This window comes from Scyliorhinus torazame, chromosome 8, assembly GCF_047496885.1.
Source record: "Scyliorhinus torazame isolate Kashiwa2021f chromosome 8, sScyTor2.1, whole genome shotgun sequence".
Classification (NCBI taxonomy): Eukaryota; Metazoa; Chordata; class Chondrichthyes; order Carcharhiniformes; family Scyliorhinidae; genus Scyliorhinus; species Scyliorhinus torazame.
Window position 1 is genome coordinate 80,298,866 of NC_092714.1, and position 24,924 is coordinate 80,323,789.

The following is a 24,924-nucleotide window of genomic DNA, read 5'->3' on the forward strand; positions in this document are numbered from 1 at the left end:
CCTGGCATTCCTTCAATTATCGGCTCCATCGCATGATGGAAGATCTCTGAAGCTGATATTATGCCGAAAGGTAATTGATTAAAACAATATTGGTCAAAGGTAGTGTTAAAGGTGCACAATTTTCAGCTTCTACTATAAAGACGTAGTTGCCAGAATCCCTTGGAAGCGTCCAATTTCGTGAAATACTTGGCATGCGCCATTTCTGCTGTTATCTCTTCTCTTTTAGGTATGGGATAGTGTTCCCTTATGTTATTACTTAAATCTTTCAGATCGATAAATACTCTTAAGTCCCCACTTGGTTTATGCACATGCACCACAGAGCTTAACCAGTCTGTCGGCTCAGCCACCTTTGATATGGTATTGCATTATTGGATTCTATCTACCTCATCCTTGAGGCTGTCTCTTAATGGTGCTGGCACTCTTCTGTGCACGCGTATCACTGGCTTAGCATCATTTTTGAGTTGAATGCTGTACGTGAATGATAAGGTGCCATTCCACTAAAGACATGCTTGAAGTTGCTCGATATTTTTCAATTCTATCATTGAGTGAGCCATTTAAATTTCTGGCGGTGTGTATTCTTTGTATCAAATCCAATTTTATGCATGCATCTACATAAATTAGTGCTGACTTCGTATCATCCACAATTTCAAATTCCAATGGGATACAGATATCACTACTTTGTACCGTGAGGCAGCAGGAACCCTTTGTCACTATTGCGTTCCCGTTGTAGTCCATTAACCTACAGTTTGATTTTTTAATTCTTAGAATCTTGTTCACTTGTTTTAGATCTGCCTCTGTGATTAAATTTGCATGTGCACCCGTATCCAACTTGAATGGAACAGCAGACCCATTAAGATTAAGTGTTACAGTCCAATCTTGAATTAAATTGGAGAGTTGAAATATTGTTCCATCATCAGTGTCCAGTGCATTAACTCTGGTTATTGCTTCTACCATGAAGTTATCCTGCAGAGTAAACTTAGGGAATCATTAATTGAAGTTAACATTTTTTCTTCATGTCCTTAATTTTGTATACTCTGTACGTTTTTATATCTATAGAACAAATTTTTAATTTGTTGTTATCGCTAAAGTCAAGCGGCATTGTGAGGCAAAATGATGGAACTTGCTGCATCGCAAGCTTTTTTTTCCTTTCGCAGGACAATTTTTTCTATAGTGGCCATGGCCACAGCGTGTGCACATCATCATGCTGGTGATGTCACTTTCAAAATGGCCACCATCAGTGGCACGCTGTCTTCTGAACTGTGCCACAGACTTAATGGCGTCGGACATGTTTCCCGGAATTCGCGCCTTTCTCTTTAGCCCTAAACTCTGCATATTCGTTTGTGGCTTGCTCACTGGCCTTGCAAAGATTTATGGCTTCTTCTAATGGCAAAATCGGTCTTCGTAGTCACCTTTCTCACAATTGCTCATCAGATATACCAAACACTATTTGATGCTGCAACATCGAATCCGCAATAGAGGAAAAATTACATGACTGCGCTCTCAGTCTTAAATCAGTTATAAACAAATCTATCGATTCTCCTTTTAGTTGCAGCCTTTTTCTAAACATGTAGCGCTCATGTTTCATTCACGTGTGCTTTGCAATAAATATCAAATTTGTCCATGATCGTTCAAATTTTTTCTTATCCTCACTGTCTGCGAATTCAAAGGAATTAAATAATTCAAATGCCTGCGGTCCAGCCAAATTAGGAGGAGGGCGATTTTTCGATGATCAGGAGCTGGGGCAAAATTCTCCCGAAACGGCGCGATGTCTGCCGACCAGCGCCCAAAACGGCGCCAATCAGACGGGCATCGCGCCGCCCCAAAGGTGTGGAATGCTCCGCATCTTTGGGGGCCGAGCCCCAATGTTGAGGGGCTAGGCCGGCGCCGGAGAAATTTCCGCCCCGCCAGCTGGCGGAAACGGCCTTTGTTGCCCCGCCAGCTGGCGCGGAAATGACATCTCCGGGCGGCGCATGCGCGGGAGCGTCAGCGGCCGCTGACAGTTTCCCACGCATGCGCAGTGGAGGGAGACTCTTCCGCCTCCGCCATGGTGGAGACCGTGGCGGAGGCGGAAGGGAAAGAGTGCCTCAACGGCACAGGCCCGCCCGCGGATCGGTGGGCCCCGATTGCGGGCCAGGCCACCGTGGGGCCGTCCCCGGGGCCAAATCGCCCCGCGCCCCCCTCAGGACCACGGAGCCCGCCCACGCCGCCTTGTCCCGCCGTTCAAAAGGTGGTTTAATCCACGCCGGCGGGACAGGCAATTTATCGGCGGGACTTCGGCCCATCCGGGCCGGAGAATCCAGCGGGGGGCCTGCCAACCGGCGCGGCCCGATTCCCGCCCCCGCCGAATATCAGGTGCCGGAAACTTCGGCAACCGGCGGGGGCGGGATTCACGCCAGCCCCCGGCGATTCTTCGACCCGGCGGGGGGGGGTCGGAGAATGACGCCCCTGATTCTAATGCGGAGGCAGATAAAAAACTTCAAATTGCTGTTTGAAATTGTTCCAGTTTAGACTTGGTTTACCGGTCATCCTGTTCTGGCTTTTTCAGATCTTCCATCTTACAATCAGTAGCTCAGTGCTGTCTCCGAGATCTGTGTGGCGGCCTGATTGTTCTTCTTTTCTTCTTAGAAGCGCAACTCATTGCTTAATATTAGGAACACACACCTAGTACCATGTGGTGTTCTTTATGATTTTGTTATCAGGATGGATGTTGTAGTGTTCACTAAGCCCACAGAAGCTACGTTCATTAACAAAGCTTCCTTTTTAAAAAAAATATATTTTTTATTCTCCTTCTTGTTCACATTTTCTCCCAGATTTACACCCAACAATAACCAATAATCAGTAACAAATGTAATGTCAATCTCCATATCAATAACAATGATACCATTCTCCCACCAAACCCCAAACATTGGCCCACATGTTAACATAAACAAATGACAAAAAGGAATCAGGAATCACCCATAATCACCATTTACACATCCAGTCCCCCTCCCCCCAACCCTCCCAGCCCCCAACCCCTCTAATGTTCGATGTGATCCAATTCTCGAAAGTGCATAATGAATAACGCCCATGAATTGTAGAACCCCTCCATCCTTCCCCTCAGTTCAAGAATTCCAGCAGGTCCCCCCGACCAGGGCTCAGGGTGGAGAGGTTGATCTCCACCCTAACAGGGTCTGCCTTCAGGCGATCAATGAGGGGAAGGCTACAACATCTGCCTCCGCGCCCGTTTCCAACCCCAGCTGATCTGACACCCTGATTATGGCCTCCCGAGGGCCCGGGTCCAATTTCACGTGCACCACTTTAGTGATTATCCTAAACACCTCCTTCCAGTAATCCTCCAGCTTTGGACAGGACCAAAACATATGAACATGGTTTGCGGGCCCCCTCCCCGCAACAATCACACACATCTTCCACCCCCTCAAAGACCCCGCTCATCCTCGCCCTCGTGAGGTGCACTCTATACACCACCTTCAGCTGTGTCAGCCCCAACGTCGCACACGAGTTAGAGGCGTTCACCCTTCAAAGCACCTCACACCAGAACCCCTCCTCCATAATCTCTCCCAACTCTTCCTCCCACTTTGCCTTGATCCCTTCTAGGGGCGCCTTCTCCTCCTCCAAAATAGCCCCGTAAACCGCTGATACTACTCCCTTCTCCAGACCCCGTCGTCAGCACCTCCTCCAGCAATGTGGAAGACGGCTCTACTGGGAAGCTCTGTATCTCCTTTCTGGCAAAGTCTCGAATCTGCACATATCTAAATATTTTTCCCAGCTCCAGCCCATACTTTGCTCCCAGCTCCTTCAATCCCGCAAAACAACCCCCAAAAAATAAGTCTTTTAGTGTCCTAAGTCCCTTTTCCTCCCATCTCCGAAAATTTCCATCCGAATTCCCTGGCTCAAATTATGGTTTCCCACGAATCGGCATTTCCCTTGACCCTGCCCCCAACCCGAAGTGCTGGCGAAACTGCCTCCACATTCTCAATGAAGCTATTATTACCAGACTCCCTGATTAACAAAGCTAACTTTTATTTACACTACTTATTAAAGCTCGACCACTTCTTTTTTTAAAAAAATATTTTATTAAAAATTTTTGGTCAACCATCACAGTACATTGTGTATCCTTTACACAATAATATAACAGTATAAATAACAACGACCTGTTTTATAAACAAAGAATAAATAATATATAACAAAAACTAAAACTAAAACGCAACTGCCTTGTCTCAGATAAACACTCTCCAAAAATATGATTTAACAGTCCAATATACAATTATGTATAGCAACGACCTATACATATTATACATATATATTAATAACCCTGAGAGTCCTTCTGGTTCCTCCCCCCCCGGGCTGCTGCTGCTGCCTTCTTCTTTTCCATTCCCTCTATCTTTCTGTGAGGTATTCGACGAACGGTTGCCACCGCCTGGTGAACCCTTGAGCCGATCCCCTTAGGACGAACTTAATCCGTTCCAGCTTTATAAACCCTGCCATGTCATTTATCCAGGTCTCCACCCCCGGGGGCTTGGCTTCCTTCCACATCAACAGTATCCTGCGCCGGGCTACTAGGGACGCAAAGGCCAAAACATCGGCCTCTCTCGCCTCCTGCACTCCCGGCTCTTGTGCAACCCCAAATATAGCCAACCCCCAGCTTGGTTCGACCTGGACCCCCACTACTTTCGAAAGCACCTTTGTCACCCCCACCCAGAACCCCTGTAGTACTGGACATCACCAGAACATGTGGGTGTGATTCGCTGGGCTTCTCGAGCATCTCGCACACCTATCCTCTACCCCAAAAAATTTACTGAGCCGTGCTCCAGTCATATGCGCCCTGTGTAACACCTTAAATTGAATCAGGCTTAGCCTGGCACACGAGGACGATGAGTTTACCCTACTTAGGGCATCCGCCCACAGCCCCACCTCAATCTCCTCCCCCAGCTCTTCTTCCCATTTCCCTTTCAGCTCACCTACCATAATCTCCCCCTCGTCCCTCATTTCCTTATATATATCTGACACCTTACCGTCCCCCACCCATGTCTTTGAGATCACTCTGTCCTGCACCTCATGTGTCGGGAGCTGCGGGAATTCCCTCACCTGTTGCCTCACAAAAGCCCTCAGTTGCATATACCGGAATGCATTCCCTTGGGGCAACCCATATTTCTCGGTCAGCGCTCCCAGACTTGCGAACTTCCCATCCACAAACAGATCTTTCAGTTGCGTTAGTCCTGCTCTTTGCCATATTCCAAATCCCCCATCCATTCTCCCCAGGGCAAACCTATGGTTATTTCTTATCGGGGACCCCACCAAGGCTCCCGTCTTTCCCCTATGCCGTCTCCACTGTCCCCAAATTTTCAAAGTCGCCACCACCACCGGGCTTGTGGTGTATTTCTTCGGTGAGAACGGCAATGGGGCTGTCACCATAGCGTGTAGGCTAGTCCCCCTACAGGACGCCCTCTCCAATCTCTTCCACGCCGCTCCCTCCTCTTCTCCCATCCACTTACTCACCATTGAGATATTGGCGGCCCAGTAGTACTCACTTAGTCTCGGTAGTGCCAGCCCCCCCCTATCCCTACTACGCTGTAAGAATCCCTTCCTCACTCTCGGGGTCTTCCCGGCCCACACAAAACTCATGATACTCTTTTCGATCCTTTTGAAAAAAGCCTTCGTGATCACCACCGGGAGGCACTGAAACACAAAGAGGAATCTCGGGAGGACTACCATTTTAACCGCCTGCACCCTCCCTGCCAGTGACAGGGATACCATGTCCCATCTCTTGAAGTCCTCCTCCATTTGTTCCACCAATCGCGTTAAATTTAACCTATGCAATGTACCCCAATTCTTGGCTATCTGGATCCCCAAGTAACGAAAGTCCCTTGTTACCTTCCTCAGCGGAAAGTCCTCTATTTCTCTGCTCTGCTCCCCTGGATGCACCACAAACAACTCACTTTTCCCCATGTTCAGTTTATATCCTGAGAATTCTCCAAACTCCCGAAGTGTCCGCATTATCTCTGGCATCCCCTCCGCCGGGTCCGCTACATATAACAACAAATCATCCGCATACAGAGATACCCGGTGTTCTTCTCCTCCTCTAAGTACCCCCCTCCACTTCTTGGAACCCCTCAATGCTATTGCCAGGGGCTCAATCGCCAGTGCAAACAATAATGGGGACAGAGGGCACCCCTGCCTTGTCCCTCTATGGAGCCGAAAGTATGCAGATCCCCGTCCATTCGTGACCACACTCGCCACTGGGGCCCTATACAACAGCTACACCCATCCAACATACTCATCTCCAAAACCAAATCTCCTCAGCATCTCCCACAAATAGTCCCACTCCACTCTATCAAATGCTTTCTCGGCATCCATCGCCACCACTATCTCCGCTTCCCCCTCTGGTGGGGGCATCATCGTTACCCCTAGCAGCCTCCGTATATTCGTATTCAGCTGTTTCCCCTTCACAAACCCAGTTTGGTCCTCATGGACCACCCTCGGGACACAATCCTCATTCCTCATTGCCATTACCTTGGCCAGAATCTTAGCGTCTACATTTAGGAGGGAAATAGGTCTATAGGACCCGCATTGCAGCGGGTGCCTTCCTCCACTGTGCCTCTGCAGTACCCGTTGTCAGCAAGTCAAATTCTACGTGTAGCCTTTGCCTTTCCCTGTACAGTCCCTCCTCCGGTGCCTCCGCATATTGCCTGTCCACCCTCAGAAGTTCTTGCAGCAACCGCTCCCGTTCCCTACTCTCCTGCTTTCCTTTATGTGCCCTTATTGATATCAGCTCCCCTCTAACCACTGCCTTCAGCGCCTCCCAGACCATTCCCACCTGGACCTCCCCATTGTCATTGAGTTCCAGGTACTTTTCAATGCACCCCCTCACCCTTAGACACACACCCTCATCTGCCATTTGTCCCATGTCCATTCTCCAGGGTGGGCGCCCTTCTGTTTCCTCCCCTATCTCCAAGTCCACCCAATGTGGAGCGTGATCCGAAATGGCTATAGCCGTATACTCCGTTCCCCTCACCTTCGGGATCAACGCCCTTCCCAAAACAAAAAAGTCTATTCGACCACTTACTTCTATAGAAAACAATAATCTAGTCATCTACACTCTACTAACTCTACACTTTATCTATAACTGTACTCTACACTCTCTCACTTCGCCTCTCCAGCCTTTTCCAGCCTTCGCCCAGAAGCCTGTGAGTCAGTGCTTTATATAGTTCTGCATTTAGCTCCATGTAGTGGTTAATTATGATATGACATTAACCCTTTGTTTTCTGAACTTTTCACATAATGTCACAGCTGGGAAACATGAGTATATCTTTTAAGAAGCACAATGTTGTGCTGATTTACGTTTAATTGTTTTGCCAGCTCGATCCAGGACATTCTGGAAGCCATGATCAGAGCAGTTCAAAAATCAAAAATGTTTCTCCCAACAGGTCAAATAAATGCCTGCCCTGTTATATTTCTGCCACAAATGCGCATTGCTGTAGGCCCTTGTGAAAGTTCTGCAAAAATGTCATAAGCTATATTTTGAAACCAACCTTGCATTATATTTTCCCCTCAACAATTTGGCATTTTTTGTATCTATGTCTGTAAAGTGAGCACTCTCTGAAATATTGGTATTCATTGACATGGTTCTTTGCCAGTGGTCATGTTCTGGAACAGAAACCCTTTCCGTTAATTCCGTTAATAATGATATTGTCGAAAGTACAGAAATGCAACCCCTGTGGAGCTGTTGTATTTTACAATGGAAATGACATAAATTGATAATAAAATTGTTCTGCTTCACCAGCCAGTTCTGCATGTAAATGTTGAATAATATTTCTCATGAAATGATTTTATTTATGCTGCAGGAGTGAGTAGCATATTAGCCAATCCCCCTACCGATATTTCCTGTTGCTATCTAGTTATGCAGACGTGTAATTCATTGGCTATTTCCATTTGCATGTGCCCTGTGGATGCTGCTTTGATTCTGGCGGGTTCAAGGAGCTGCAATGAATAATAAATCGTGTCCCTGAAGGTACACTTTTGCTATGCGATGTAAACATTTCCAAAATTGAATTAATAGGCACCCGTAATGGTTGGTTGAAAATTACTGGAGGGGTCTGCAGGTGCAAGTTGGAACTTGTGTGTAAAATCCAGAGCATGCAAGAAAGAACAAGAATAAATGATGGGATGAAGGAAAGAATACAGATGGACAAAATTCAGTATTTTCTGTGCTAACACACTGCTTGCAGGGAGCCAACCACATGTCAAATGTGGACTTGCAATAGAGAAACAGGAAATAATGGAGATGCATCTTTGTTTTTATCCAGCCATTCCCCTCCCCCCGCCACACCCAACCCCAACACAGTAACCACCCCCTCACCACCTACTGATATAAACCTGCAAAAGAGCTTACTTTTTAATAGTGCAGTCAAAACAATGTGGATTTAGAAGCAATTGATGTCATATTATGTGTTCAGTATGCTTACTATCATAAAAGAGCTAAAAAGCCTGAAGCTCAGGCTCCAAAATGATTTGTTTCTTTCATCTTTTGGCAAGCGAATCTTACTGAGCAGCTCAAATAACTGGTCAATCCATCCACGTCCAATTTTTGTCTCTATCCTACTGCTGAATTGAAAATTCCACCATTTTATTGCATAATAGGCAAGTTAATTAATTGTGCTACCCGGAAATTGACATAACTGGACAAGTGCGACACTGCATTATGTAAAAAGGAGTGACTAATGTTCAATACCTTGATGAAATCAGTTAAATTCTATAATTCTAGTTGATTTCGGAATTGGAAAATAATTAGTGCAAAGCTGGGATGCACGTGCTGAGGAAAAAGGTTACCCGAGGAAGAAAGCACCATCAAAGGAATAATTACAATTACTGGACATTAAATGATCTGAGGAACAAAGCATGGCTACCTCAGTTTTGAGAATTCACACATCCTACCTTCATGGTGATTTGATAACCATGAAACGCTTTCAGCCTTTCCACTTTCTCTTCTTCTTGCCCCATGCTGATCCATGTATCTGTTACCAGAACATTGGCTCCATTTGCTGCTTCCAGAGGATCGTTAGTGAAAAACATTTTGGTCCCACACTAATTTCAGTAATAATTGGAAAAAAGAAAAAAGCTCTTAAGAATCAGCTTCATCTACAATGTGGAAACACCACCACAACCCGACGTCCTCGAATGTAAAAACAGATGAAAAGAAATTACCTTTTCAGACAATGACTTGGCATACGCGGTGACATTGGAATCTGGTTCAAAGCCCTATAAAGACAAAATAATTTATAGGCCTTTCCTGCTGATACCACAGACTGGTGATAGAACAAGTTTACACAAGGTATTAATTATCATGCAGAAGGACTGATAGTAAATGTTGATTGATGAGGTTATAAAAGATTGGTATCTCAAACTAAATAATCCTAATCGGAGGAGTTTGTCTCTTGGTTGCTGATGTTCAAATTTGTCTGCCTCAGTTAGCAGACTGTTATCAGTTCCTCTTGGGAGTGAACAATGTTGGCTTGACTGTGCATAGGCAGAGCATCCAGCACCAGTGTTACTGAAGCAGAAATGGTCAATCTCTGGCTTTTTCTCAGTGTTCTACACAGTTCCGTGAGGGAAAGTAAAACAGATGCTTAGGTACATAATGACAACAGAGGTTACACCATTGCCCAGTAGCTGTGAGCTTGAGTCTATTTTTCTATGGTCAGGAGTAGCAGTGATTCTCCAGACACCACACAAAGCTGGGCCACTACTGCACTGGAATATCTACCTTGTGAAAAAGGATTCCAATCCCCCCCGCCACACCCAATTTACTCTCCCAGTTATTCTGTAGCAGCCATTACTTTTTCATTAAGTCATATGTTCTCCAAATATATCTACAGGAATTAATACAGTACCATATAACACCAAGAACATACAGATTATCATCCTTTAGCCAGTCTAAAGTTATGAAAAACATGAAAAACAAATCCTCTACGGTTGGCAGTCTTATACCAGAGAGATTACCTTAGGTGTAGCAGCATGAAGATGCATTCCGAGTTTAGGAGCACTCAACATGAAAGAGTGTAACACATTGTTTCCATCTCCTATCCAAGACAGAGTTAGACCAGTCAGTGAGCCAAAATGTTCCTACAAAGCACATGTATAAAATAAAATGTTAAGAGACAGAAAAATGTGTATTTTCTGAACAACCTTTGGATGAAACTTCCACCACAGAATTAAGGTTAGATTGCCCTTGGTGGGATGGGTCCTAAAATAAGTACTTTGGAACTGCACTTTGACCTGCTGAGGTGAACCCACTCTAACCCTGTCACATTTCCTGAACCAGCTTTAAGTTTTGACATTGAGTGAAAGCTTCCAGCGAGAGATGAGCCATCGATTGGAAACTTGTTCATAAGATGTGGGGGAGGGGTTATATGGGTATGTCAGGAAGGCGAATCTCCTCTGGCTACAGCAGTCAAATGGTATACTGCTGGCAGGCCAGCAACAACCTAGGAGCAAAGAATAAAACAGAGATGCTGAAAACACTCAGGAGATAGGACAGCATTTGTGAAAAGCGAAGGGGTTAACATTTTAGGTCCTTAACATCTCGCCATATCAGAGGCAAAGAATGAGTAAAGATTTTGATATGCAAGTAATTTCCTCACATTTGTGCAAGAATTACTCAGATTAACCGGCCCATAATTGTAAACAGATGCTTAGGTCTATGAGGGCAGATTTATATACACAAATGAATTTGAAGAGCCCAGTAAAACGGAACAATTAACAATTTTCAGACTATTTATCCATTACTTCTGTTGACGTTTACATTTTCAGAAGCCTTTTCAGCAATTGTTGTGTTGGTAACTTTTCCTTAAGAGCTCCCACAATGCCATTAGGAAGAACGTTCCAGGATTTTTACCAATTGAAAATGTAAGAACAGCAATATAGTTCCAAGTCAGGATTGTGTGTGGTTCAGAAGGGAACTTGTAGCTAGTGGTGTCCCCATGTGTCTGCTGCCCTTGTCCTTCTAGATGGGAGAGGTCGCAAATGGAAGGTGCTGTCAAAGGAGCTTTGGCGAGTTGTTGCAGTGCACCTTATGGATGATGCACAGTTCTGCTACTGTACATCAGCGGTGGAGGGAGCGAATGTTTAAGGTGGTGTATGGGGTGCCACTGAATCAGGCTGCTTTTTCATGAATGGTGTCAAGCTTCTTTGAGTGTTGTTAGAGCTGCACTCATCCACAAAAGTGCAGACTATCCCTTCACACTCCTGACTTGTGCTTTGTACTTACAAGGGGTAGGCCATTTGCCCCTCAAGCCTGCTCCACCAATCAATAAAATCTTGGCTGATCTGATTGTGGCCTCAACTGCACTTTCCTGGCTACCCCTAAAAACCTTCGACTCCCTTGTTAGTCAAGAATCTATTCACCCCACCTTAAAAATATTCATTGACCCTGCCTCTACTGCTCTCTGAGAAGAGAATTTCAATGACTCTCTTGTGGATGACAGACAGGCTTTGGGGAATCAGGAGGTGAGTTACTCTCTGCGGACATCCCAGCCTCTGACCTGCCACAGTATTTATATGGTTGGTCCAATTCAGTTTCTGGTCAATGGTAAGCCCCAGGATGTTGATAGTGGAGGATTCAGCAATGGTAATGCAATTGAATGTCAAGGGAAATGGGTGGAATATTCTTATTGGAGATGGTCATTGCCTGGCACTTACGTGGCATGAATGCTACTTGACATTTATCAGCCCAAGCCGGAATGTTTAAAAAATATATTTTTATTGAAAAGTTTTTCATTATAACAAAATAACATAATAATATAAACAGTTGCTTCAAGTTGCAAATTAAAAAGAGCACAATCAACAATCAAGAGCATATCCAATCCTAACCCCGCCCCCCCCAACATTAAACTACAAAAAACCTGTAACAACTGCGATGACTAACTCTTTAAAAAAGGAAATGAATGGCTGCCATCTTAGGGAGAACCCTTCTACCGACCCCTTAGTGGTGTACTTGACTATCTCTAAATGCAGGAACTCCATAACGTCACCCAACCAGGCCCAGGCACTGGGTAGAATAGGAGACCTCCATCCGACCAGAACCCGCCTCCGGGCTATTAATGAGGCAAAGGCGAGGCTATCCGCCTTCATCCCCATCTGTAGTACCAGCGAGTTCAATACCCCGAAAATGGTCACCAGCGGACATGGCTCCAGTTCGACATTAAGAATCTCTGACATGGTGTTGAAGAAGGAGATCCAAAAGCTTTCACAACCAGAATATAGAAGCGTGGTTATCAGCCCCCGAAAACACAGCTCACACCCGTTATGTAACCTCTGAAAACAAAAACACTCATCCTCACCTTGGCCAGATGAACCCTGTGCATCACCTTGAACTGGATCAAACTAAGGCAAGCACAAGAGGACGTGGAGTTAACCCTGTGAAGAGCCTCGCTCTACACCTCCTCAATCAAAATAGGAGCCAATTCACCCTTCCATTTCACCTTCACCACATTCAGCGGAGCCGACTCCGCTGATGAGATCTTGCTTTAAATACCTGAAATACTTCTCCCACCAGACTGGCCAAAGGTAAATCCTCTCCAACAGGGCGGATGGTGGTGCCAGGGGAAAAGAAGGAAAAGCCGTCCACATAAAATCGCAAATCTGGAAATAACTAAACAATTGGGTCCCAGAGAGCTGAATTTTTTCCAATAGCTCCTCAAATCCAGCAAACCTTCCCTTCACAAACATGTCCCCAACCCTCTCCAAACCCTTCCCCACCCATGAGCTAAATGTCGAGTCCAAACTCACTGGCACAAAGAGATGATTACTACAGATATGGGCCAACAATGACAAGGAGCTAGATTTAAAATGCTTCTGAAAACTCGTTCCAGATTCTGAAATGAAATGAAAATCGCTTATTGTCACGAGTAGGCTTCAATGAAGTTACTGTGAAAAGCCCCTAGTCGCCACATTCCGGCGCCTGTTCGGGGAGGCTGGTACGGGAATTGAACCATGCTGCTGGCCTGCTTTAAAAGCCAGCGATTTAGCCCAGTGAGCTAAATCAGCCCCTGGGTGGACAGGGGGGACACCACGATTGGATTCAAAGAAAACCTTGCAGGAGAGAACGGAATGCAGCAGTTACTAAAGCATCCAAACTGGAGCCCCTACAAGAACTCCCCTCTATTTGCCCCATATGGAACTCTGATCACTAAGCCACCCCAGTACTTTCTCAATATTGGCAGCCCAAACATAAAGCAACACTGGGTAAAGCTAAAATCACCTCTCTCTCTCTCTCGGAACGTCTTACGGATCCTTGGGGTCTTGCCCGCCAAAATGAAAGAGGACATTAATTTGTTAACTCTGACAAAGAAGAATTTGGGGAGAAAAGTGGGGAGACGTTGAAAAGGAAATAAAACCGCGGGAATACATTCATTATAAAATGGTCTGAACCCTGCCCGCCAAGGACAGGGCGAAGTTATCTTCTGCAAGTCAGACTGGACCCCATTCACCAGACCAGGATAGTTTAATTTATGGAGCGAGGCCCATGGGTGGGCCACCTAGATTCCCAGATAATGAAAGTTAGATCTGGAAAGGTGAAAAGGCAACATCCTCAGTTAGGTTCCCTTCTCCAGGGGGTTAACCGGAAAGTATCCGCTCTTGTCCAAATTCAAGTTATGCCCAGAGAAGGAGCCAAAACTCCTAAGTAACTTCATTATCTTATCCATGGTGGAAACTTGGTCCATAATATAAAAAAGCAGTACAAGGACACCCTGTCTCCTTTCCTCCCCGATTTATCCCTTCCACTTATTGGAAGATCTTAACGCTATAGCCAATGGTTCAATTGCAAAAGCAAATAGAAGCAGAGGCCATGGACAACCCTGCCTCGTACCCCTATTCAACAGAAAATAACCCGAGTTCAAGGCATTTGTGAGAACACTAACAGTGAGAGCCCTATACAGTAAATTAATCCTGGATATGAACTTTTGCCCAAAGCCAAACCACCCGAGAATCTCAGACTTATCCCTACTCCACCTTATTAAACCCTTTTTCGGCATCCATGGAAACTTCAGTTCAGGCACTGGAGAGGGGGAAAGGACAAAGTTAACAGCCGACATATATTGTCCAACAATCCCCGACCCTTGACAAAGCCTGTCTGGTCTACAGAGATCACCTCTGGAAGGCAGGGCTCCAAATTCCGTCCCAGTACTTCTGCGAGTACTTTAGCATCTGCATTCAAAAGCATGATGGGCTGAAACGACCCACATTCCGTAGGGTCCTTGTCCTTATTCTGGATCAGGGAAATAGAGGCCTGTGAAAGTGCAACAGGCAACGAACCCCAAGACAAGAGGCGTGATTCTCCGCTCCCGCGACTAAGTGGCCAAGCCGTCGTGAACGCCGTTGAGGTTCACAACGGCGCGAAACGGCCCCGATCTCGACCGATTCAGGGCCCGAAAATGGGCTAGGATCGGGGCCGCGAGAAACTCGGGGGGCGTGTTGCTAAAGCAGTGTCGTCAGCGCGCGCCGGGCATTGGCGCCGCATAAAAGCGGCGCTGCGTCATCCGCCGCCTAACTGGCATCACCCGCGCATGCGTGGTTGCTGTCCTCCCCGAGGCCGCCCCGCAGAAGATGTCGGATGGATCTTGTAGGGCGGCGGAGGAAAGGAGGTCCTCCTTCAGAGAGGCCGGCCCGCCGATCGGTGGGCACCGATCGCGGGCCAGACCCCTTTTGAGTGTAACCCCGGTGAAAGAACCCCCCGCGCCCGCCCACAGGCCGCCCCCGCAGCATTCCCGCGCTGTTCCCGCCGGCAGCGACCAGGTGTGGATGGCGCCGGTGGCAAGCCGTCGCTTTGGGCAGGCCGCTCGGCCCATCCGGGCCGGAGAATAGCGCGTGTAGCGGAGAATCACCATTTTGGGTGTCCCGGGCGATTCTCCGGCCTGCGTCGCGCAGAACCCGACGGGGCCGTTCCCGCTGCTTGGGTGCATCGCGGGAGGGCGTCGGACCGGCGTCGCGGGGAAAAATGTCGCGCCAGGCGATTCTCCAAACCGGCGCGGGAGCGGAGAATCGCGCCCCATGAGTCACTGAACATATCAAATATTAAAGGAATCAACTGTCCTACAAATGTCTTGTAAAACTCAATGGGGAATCCATCAGGGCCAGGCGTTTTACCTGTCTGCATTAACCCAATGCATTTCCTAATTTCCTCAGGGCCCAAAGGTGATTCCTGTCTCTCCCTCTCCACCAATGGGAAGGATAACCCATCCAAAAACTCAATCATGGCCAACTTTCCTCTGGGGGCTCCGACGTGTAGAGATATCGATAGAATGTTTCAAAAGTTGACCTTAGGCGGGGCAGAAACCAAGCTGCCACCTGAGTCCCTTATCTGGTGCCTCAGCTGATGCGCTGAAACGCTATTGGTCTTCTCCCAATGTTCATGAATGCCCCCCTCGAACACCGCAGCTGGCTCACTGCATTACCTGTTGATAGTAATTTAAATTGCGTCTGCAGCTTTTTCCTACTCACGAGCAACTCTGGGATAGGGGCAAATGAGTACTGATGGTCTACCACAAGGATAGAATCCACCAACCTCTGCTGCTCCACCCTAGATGTCCTTCCATGGGCTTCTCCCCACCCCACGCCAGGTGGGAGAATCGCCGGGGCGCCGCGCGAGTCCCGCCACGCCACCCCGGCACCCGCTCGCGATTCTCCCACCCCCACTGTAACGGACGAGCGGCAATTCTCCGGCCCGGATGGGCCGAGCGGCCTGCCCAACACGACAGGTTCCCACTGGCGCCGTCCACACCTGGTCGCTGCCGGCGGGAACAGCGCAGGAACGCTGGGGGGGCGGCCTTTGGGGGGGGTCCTGCACCGGGGGGGACTCAAAAGGGGTCTGGTCCGCAATCGGTGCCCACCGATCGGCAGGCCGGCCTCTCTGAAGGAGGACCAACTTTCCTCCACTGCCCCGCAAGATCCATCAGACATCTTCTACCGGGGCGGCCGTGGGGAGGACAGCAACCGCGCATGCGCGGGTTGGCGCTGGTCAACCTGCGCATGCGCGGATGACGTCATTTACGCGGCACCGGCCGCGTCATTTACGCGGTGCCGCTTTTACGCGGCGGCAAGGCCTAGCCCCCCGGGGACGGGAGAATAGGGGGCTGGGAGAGGCCTCCGACGCCAGAGTGAAACACTCCGATTTGGGAGAATTGCGCCCCTTGTGTGCTTTGTAGGAAATTATCTCCCCCCAGATGACCACTTCAAGGGCTTTCCACAACGTAGAAGGTAAGATAGCCTCATTTTAATTAAATTCAATATATTCCCCAATGGAGGAGGGCATGCATTTGCAATATCTTTTGTCCGCCAACAGTGCCATATCCAAACTCCCTGGTGGCATTGGGAGGGACCTGACTCTAGCATCAAATCCCCAAAATGTGAAAATGTGGGGCATGATCTGAAATCACAATTGCTGAATACCCCCCCCCCCCCCCCCCCCCCCCTGCCAATCTGCTCCATGAAAACCAACAACACTTTTGCCACATCTGATGGAGTCAGAGATTAAAGCCTGGATCGCTTCAACCTTAGATCCAGGGCACCGTTTAAGTCACGATTAGCTGATGCTTGGTGAGGGGTGTGGCAAGATCTGGAGCACAAATCTTCAGTACTAATGATAGGGATGTTGAAATCCATGCCTCTGCTTTTTCTTGACATGCAATGGAGTGAATCAAGTTGGCTGAAGACTGGCATTGGTAATGTTGGGTTCTCAGGAGGAGACCAAGATGGATCATGTACTCTGGCCGATGGTGTTGCAAATGCTTCAGCTTTGTCTTTTACACTGATGTGCTGGGTTTTCCCTTCATTGAGGATGAGAATATTCATTGAGCTTCCTCCTCCAGCAAATTGTTTAATTGCCCCACCACAATTCACGGCTGGATGTGACAAGGCTGCAGAGCTTTGATCTGACCATTTGTTGTGGGATTATTTGGCTCGGTCTGGAGCATGCTGCTTGGCATGCCAGTAGTCCTGTGTTGTAGCTTCACCAGGTTGTCATCTCATTTTCAGGTATGCCTGGTGCTGCTCCTGGCATACCCTCCTGCACTCTTCACTGAACTAGGGTTGAACCCTGACTTGATACTAATGGTAGAGTGAGGCACACCAAAAAAAGTCTTTTCACTCAAAGGTCATTCTTGAGTCGCGCTGGGTACACTATCCTAAATCGAACTCCACTCTTACACAGGGCGGCCTTGGCATTATTAAACGCCACCCACTTCCTTGTAAGCTCCGCACCAACGTTTTGATATACCCTGATGACGTGGCCTTCCCATTTATAATGACGATGATCGTTAGCCCATCACAGGACCTGTTCCTTTTCCTGAAAGCTATAGAACTTTATGATAACAACTCATGGCGGTTCATTGGATGGGGCTTCTGCCGGAGCTCCAGTGCAGTCGATTCAGCTTGGGAAGGGACCTGAATCCACCCTCCACCACCATCTTCCTGGACATCTTCGAAAAGTATTCTGTGGGAGTTGGGCCTTCCATTCCCTCTGACAACCCCACGATTCTGATATTCTGCCTCCTGGAATGATTCTCCAGATTGTCCACTTTGGCCTTGCAGTGCTTTATTCACACCAGCCATATTCAACAGCTCAACTTCCAGAGAGGCAATCTGGTCACTATGCCTCGAGAGAGAGCCGCCTCCACTCCCTTTATCGTAGCGCCATGCGCTTTTATCAACTCGTTTGTCTTTTCCAACACCAAATGAATGGGAGCCAGGGCCTATTCTAATGACTGCCTTCACTTCTCATATTCCGCCACAAAGATGCCTGTATGTATCTCGGCCGTTAGTGGACTGGACAAAGTCGCAGAAGCAGCCTTTACCATTTTCTCTTTCGAAGAGCCTGAGAAGTGCCCCCCCCCCCCCACCCCCAGCCTCTACTTACTACTACAGGATCTCCACAATGCATATACACTTCATTCAAGCCCTGTACTAAAGCTTGTCTGGCTTGCTGTGTGTGCATAGAGTCCTCTGGGACTGAACCAGGTCTGGCTTAACCAGCTGAGTCCAGAAATGCATCTTCTGGTGCACACTAATCCTCAATGCTTTCTAGCACCAACCTAGGCATTGAAGAAAAGCATTGACAGTCGTCAGAGCCATTTTCTGCCGGGGAGGTGGTGGGCGGGAGTGGGTAGGTCCTCTGCAGATGTACTTGGAATTGGTTCAAGTATCAGAAAAAAAGTTCCAAAGCCGCTAACCTTTCCGTTCTCCACTACCCAAGCCACCATTTCCAACATTCTGCTCGGCATCTTCAAGGTTAGCACAAAGATTGCTGCTCAGAAAATACTTTTGTTTAATAAATTTAGAGTACCCAATTCTTTTTTCCAATTAAGGGGCAATTTAGCGTGTTCAATCCACCCACTTTGCACATCTTTGGGTTGTGGGGGCAAACATGGGGAGAATGTGCAAACTCCACACGGACAGTGACCCAGAGCCGGGATCGAACCTGGGACCTTGGCGCCATGAGGCTGCAGGGCTAACCCACTGCGCCACCGTGCTGCCAGAAAATACTTTTATAAATAGCTCAATGGCAGTCTGGACTCCAGGCTCAGCAGTTGAAATGAGGAACATGCTGCCTCTGCAGACAGCATGATGTTCCTCTTCCTATTTGGTCATCAGCATCTGCTCCTCCTTACTCAGGAAATGGTTCTCACTCTTGGAACACCGTCCAATTACATTGGGATGAATTTCTCTTCAAAGAGTGACTGTCTATGTGCAGTGTGAAATGCTGGTTGAATGCGTGGTTGAATACATTGGGACTCTAGCTTGCTTTTCTGTGGCACTGTTGGAAATGAGAAGGAAAGGAAAATTACAATAGTAAGAAAAGTACTGCTGGAAATCTGGAATATACAAACAGAAAATGCTGGATAAACTCAGCAGGTCTGGCATCATCTGTGGAGAGAAACAGAGTTAACGTTTTGGATTTAAATGACCAGTCTACAGAATTACAATAGTGTCTTGTTGAGTAGCATTAACCTGCACTTTGACAGTAGAAAAGGTTTCAGTACAAGTCATGCTGGCAGTAAATTAATTAAAGAATAGGATGGGAAAGAGTAGTGTGTGCTTATGAGCTGGTGACAACCCCTCATCAGCATCTCGAGCTCCTCTTCCAGGGATTTTGAGAGTTTACATCTCAGTTGGTATTATCCCTCTGCAAGTAGATTTTGGACTATATTCTCCTGCATGCAAAAGTGATAAATTCCTTTTAGGATTAGAAGTTATAATACCAAGAATTGGGCGGCTCGGTGGCTCAGTGTTTAGCACTGCTGCCTCATGGCGCCAAGGATCCGGGTTGGGTCCCAGCACCGGGTCACTCTCTGTGTGGAGTTTGCACATTCTCCCAGTGTCTGCGTGGGTCTCACCCCACAACCCAAAGATGTGCAGGGTCGGTGGGACTGGCCACGGTAATTTGTCCCTTAATTGCAAATTTTAAAAATAGAACACCAGGAATTAGCATGCAACTTCCTCTTTTTGTGTTAAATGTATGTCAGAATGATTGGAGGGAGATTTCAGACTGAAGGCAGGGACTAAAGACAACAGCATTTTGTGCTTGGGTTAAAAGTATGGGTGTGGTTTGCAATGTAACCACCATACATACTTAATATATTAATGAAGAGTCACAGTGGGTTCTCCTAACTCGGCTATTGTGATAAAGCTATTAAACGTTTTTTTGCTTTTGACATGGTGACCGGCTGCATTATGACTGAAAGGCAGCGTGACAGGCAGATGCCACGTGACCCCTCTTCCGGGATCTACCCAGCTCGCCACGCTTCATGAGATCTAACGCGATCTCGCGATGTGAATCCGGCCCATTGTGGGCGGATCACTTTTTAGCAAAACTGCATATTCGAATGAGGCAGCTCGTATCACTCTAATGTGCTTTCCCACGAGCCAGTCAAAGAATTGGGATATAACCCCTTCACCTTGGTGAGCGCCGTTCAGTGCTCGTTTCCACAAATAGGGAGCAGAGGGAAAGGCACTTCTGGGGGTCTCCCAGGGGATCGGAGGCCTCTGGTATCTGCCCTCTGGGCAGGGTGGCATCCTGGCATGGCTGGTGCCACCCAGACACCTTGGCAGTACCAGCATGGCACCCAGGCAGTGCCAGCCTGACACCAGCCAGGTGGCACTGACAGCCTGACAGCACCCAGGTGGCACTGCCAGGGTGCCAGTGCCAAGATGGCATTTTTCCTGCGACGGGGATCGGGCCCGGGGATGCCCTGCACGGTGCAGGGAGGTGAGTTGGGGGGGGGGGGGGGGTGTTCGAGAGATCGGGATGCCATTTTAAAATGACGGCCTACTCCTTCTGCACTGAGGAGTTTCGGCGAGCGGAGGCCCTGAATCTACCCAAATGGGAACAGAGTCCCGTTCGGGTCGGGGTTTCCCGGCACTCCCACCATCGCAAAACACCTGGCTAAACTTGCTTGTTATAGTTATGGGACTCTGTTTCCCTTCGGATAGATTGCACCCATGTTTTCTAGTCTATTACCAACAACCAGCTTCTCTGGGCTACTCTTTTTGGGGACCTACATGCAACACTCACTGCCAATCAGACCATGCCCCACCTGCTCTTTCATACCATCCAGGGAAAGTTTCTATGGACCCACCAGAAAAACTATCTGCTCTCTGGCCTCCTTTCAATTGTTGTATTTCACAGGAAATTACTAATGTTTAAAGTTCTGAAAATAGCACTTCAAATTCTGAGTTCCCAGTCACAGACATTTTCCACAATTAGAACCCGCCATCATATTAAAAACATCTAGGGATTATGCAGTGGGATGTGGGTCAATGCAATATGGTTTCCGCAAATGCAACTTGAACACTAACTCATTTGCATTCAAATCTACGCCTAATCCAAAATAACATCAGTGCTCGAATGTTTATCAACTATGATGGGCATCGCAGCTGAGTTGAGTCCTCTCCACCAATTTCCATATTTTCCAGCATGAGTAATCAGGGATGACTGCTGCCTTTCTCCTCCCTCTTGAGGGTAGAGATGGCATTGACAGGGGAAATGGATAGCAGTGAGGGAGGATGTAATGGAATAAGGGCGAAGCAGGTCCGACTGAATGGGGAGATTTGTGAAAGGTTTCGTGGAAAAAAGCTGTAAAATAACCTCATGAATCTGCACTGCATCAGAACCAGAATGGTGCGACCACTCACCATACAAGTTAAACTATAACCATGAATTAAATGTTAGGTTATGAAGCATTTTTCTCTCTGGGAGATTGTTAAATTCCACCAACTGAAATACTTTGGAGTTACCTGAAGTGTGAGGTAATCAGCCAGGATCTGGACAGGATGATATAGCTCTGACAATCCATTGATCACAGGGATTGAACCATCTTCTGCCAACTGTTCCAGATCAGAGTGTTTATAGACCCTAGCGAGGATCAGGTCAGTCATCCCAGACAAAACCCTGAAACGTGATCAAGCAGATCCAAATATTAGCAAAGAATCTCAAATTTAGAAACCCAAAATCAGCAAGAATCAAAACGCAAATATAACAATTTAGCAAGTGCTTATTTATTATTTTTATATGCATCAACCACAATCATGTTTGACACCATTTGAGAATACAATCAAAACTAACTACGCTGAGAACACCCAGTAAATCACTTTTCACTCGGGACCCTTTCCTAGGTCAAATCAGAGAACATTCTAGCCCATCTGTTTGATTCAATTGGAAGGCAGATCACAGACATGAACAGATATTTGAATGCACTATGGCATCCAGCTCACCAATTCATGTTAAGAAATAGCAGCTTGTGCGCTAAGATATGTAGTCTGAAATACGTTCTTTATAACACTAGTGACTATGGCACGTTATGACTTACAAGGGACTTGTAGAAATGCTCAGATGTTTGACCAACTGCCAAGACAAGATCAATTGCATAAGAAAGTCAACATGGATTATTCTCAGGTCAATTTAACCAATTACATAGATTATTGAAATGAAAAATAAAGGTTTTTTCAAAACAATGCATGTCTTTATATCTTCTCCCTATTTTCTCCCAGTTTTCTTCACCTGAAGATGAAGCTCCTGCTGATGTACGGGGCAGGATATGAAAATGAAATGAAATGAAAATTGCTTATTGTCACAAGTCGGCTTCAAATGAAGTTACTGTGAAAAGCCCCGAGTCTCCACATTCCGGCACCTGTTCGGGGAGGCTGGTACGGGAATTGAACCATTCTGCTGGCCTGCCTTGGTCTGCTTTAAAAGCCAGCTCTTTAGCCCTGTGCTAAACCAGCCCCTGCATATTATTTGATTGAGAGGGTGGGATGGGGGTGGCAGTCAGTTGCTTAAGTCTGCCCCTTGGGTCAAGTATGCCAGAATTTCCAATACGGATCTAGAATGTTTCACGTTTAAAAGGTTCCGTCACGAGTCGCAGGAACTAACCCCATTCAACGTTGCTAAGTGGCCAGTTTAACCACTTAATGAGCCTGTTTTCAGCTTTCTAAGGGCCAGTCTTCAATTTTCCATCAGAAGCACGGGATCCTCACAGCATCTGAAGCATGGCAGCACGGCGGTCCTGACTTTCTCTTATGACAAACCATGCTGCTGGACACGCATCTCTCCAATTGTAAGGAGATCTTTATTACCTCATTATGTCCATCTCTTTTGTACTCTGGTGACTGCATGCCACTTGGATCTATCCTTGGGCTCACCATCCCTGACTCAAGAAGGTCACTGAAATGTTTCCAACACTGGACGCAGTCAAACCCCTCTAGCCATGCTCTCTATGGTGAACCTTGCACCCCTTCTGTTGCCACTGGCAGAACACAGGATGTTTAATCTACAGCACAATCCCTAGTAAGGTGTCAGATAAATGGGAGGGTGGGGAAGTGGAAGTTTCCATTCTCACTTCCCTTTGTTCTGCGCCTTCTTCTGTTGTTTAAGGGAATAACAACCACTGCAACGGCTGCTGCCTGGCCTTTAAATTGGGCCTGTTCCAGTCCTGACTCATTACTGTGTCTGCTGCCATTAATTGGGTGGCAAATATGACTCCAGGTCAATTAACGACTTTCTGTATCGAAATGATAACACGTAAAGGACCTTCAACGGTGGGGCTCACCCCCACTCTCCCTGGCGGGAAGAGTGCAGACAAGATGAACGTACTGCCAAGGTTCCTCTTCCTGTTTCGATCCATCCCGATCTTCATCAGAAGGCCTTTTTCCAAAACAGAGGCAGGCTAATCATGCCGTTTGTGTGGGGGAGCAAGAACCTGAGAATTCCCAAACCGACACTGCAAAGAGGGAAAGTCAGAGGGGGCCTGGTTCTACCGAACCTACAATACTACCACTGGGCAGTAACGGCAGAAAAAGTGAGGGGATGGGTACAAGAACCCGACACAGATTGGGTACAAATGGAGGAGGCATCCTGTAAAGGAACAACCCTCCGGGCCCTGGCCACAGCAGCACTCCCATCCCCCTCAACAAGGTACACAACGAGCCCAGTGGTAGCGGCCACGCTGAGAACGTGGACCTAGTTAAGACAACACTTCGGGATAACCAAAACGTCCCTTATGGCCCCCATCTGCGGCAATCACAGATTTCCCCCAGCCATGCTAGATACCACCTTCAAAAGATGGAGGCAGGACGGGGGCACCCTGACGGTCGGGGACCTCTACGTAGGGCGCAGACTGGCAACACTGGACAAACTGACAAGGAAGTGGAAACTATCAAGAGGACAGGAATTGAGACACCTCCAAATAAAGCACTTCCTCCGCATATACGGACAGCTACTGGACAGAGCCCGAACACCACTGGACAGGACCAGACAAAAATGGGAGGACAAACTGGGGACAGAGGTAGGATGGGGACTCTGGAGCGAAACCCTGAGCAGGGTGAGCTCCACCTCCTCCTGCGCAAGGCTCAGCCTAATGCAGCTCAAAGTGGTGCACAGAGCGCACCTGACCAGAACCCGAATGAGCAGGTTCTTCCCGGAGGTGGAGGACAAATGTGAGCGGTGCCAGAGGGGCCCGGCCAACCACATCCACATGTTTTGGGCTTGCCCCAAGCTTGCTGGGTTCTGGACAGCCTTCTTCTAGGCAATGTCCAAGGTTGTGGGGGTGAGGGTGAAGCCATGCCCAATAGTGGCAATCTTCGGGGTATCGGAGCAGCCAGAGCTACACATGGGGAAGGATGCTAATGTCCTTGCTTTCGCTTCCCTAATCGCACGCCGGAGAATCCTGCTCGGCTGGCGATCGGCAGCACCACCCAAAGCTGCAGACTGGCTCACTGACCTCTCGGAATTTCTCCACCTGGAGAAGATTAAGTACGCCACCCGAGGGTCAGAGGAAGGCTTCCTGGATACTTGGGGGCAGTTCGTTAGCCTGTTCCAAAACCTGTTCGAGGCCAGCAACGAGGAGTAAGCCAGGGAAAAAAAAAAACCCCAAAAGATGAAGAACTGTAAATCAGAGTTTTCCTGTTTTTATATTTCAGGGTCTTTTAAGGGAACTTAAGTGTGTGGGGGTGCAGGGGCGGGGGCGCAAGAATGTGGTGTGGCCCCTTTAAGTGGTGATCCATCACGGCGGGACACATGACCTGCCCCAAACCTATGGGGACAGAGCATGCAACCTCAGCCTATCAGGTGTCTCGGCACAGACCTGGCTGTTGGGGTATCGTCAGAAGTATGCTTGGGAGTTGAGGGAACTAGATCTGTGTTGAAGTTGTACTGTTTTATATATAAAGTTCTTCGTTTTGTTAAAAAAAACCACCGTTATAATTTAACTGCCTCGTTGCTTTGCCTCGCACTGCAACACGAAGACATTCTAAAACTTGGGTTGAAGAAAAATTAATCACCAATGGAATAAAACAAGTAAGTAGCTTAGAATGCATTCTTTTAATGTCCTACACAAAATTTCTGCAACATGTTCTAGGAATCATAAAAACAAAGAAAGC

At 47.5% G+C, this 24,924-nt stretch overlaps 1 protein-coding gene across 1 annotated transcript in view; it reads right to left on the reverse strand.

Moving 5' to 3' along the window:
- Positions 1-24,924, reverse strand: part of otc (ornithine transcarbamylase) — a 147,587-nt gene that overhangs the window by 20,970 nt on the left and 101,693 nt on the right. Inside the window, exons 5-8 of the mRNA XM_072513886.1 lie at positions 21,286-21,439; positions 9,997-10,119; positions 9,202-9,255; positions 8,932-9,081 (exon numbers count right to left, since the gene is read on the reverse strand). Coding sequence (XP_072369987.1) covers positions 8,932-9,081; positions 9,202-9,255; positions 9,997-10,119; positions 21,286-21,439 — 481 coding nt within the window. The remainder of the gene's footprint in view (positions 1-8,931; positions 9,082-9,201; positions 9,256-9,996; positions 10,120-21,285; positions 21,440-24,924) is intronic.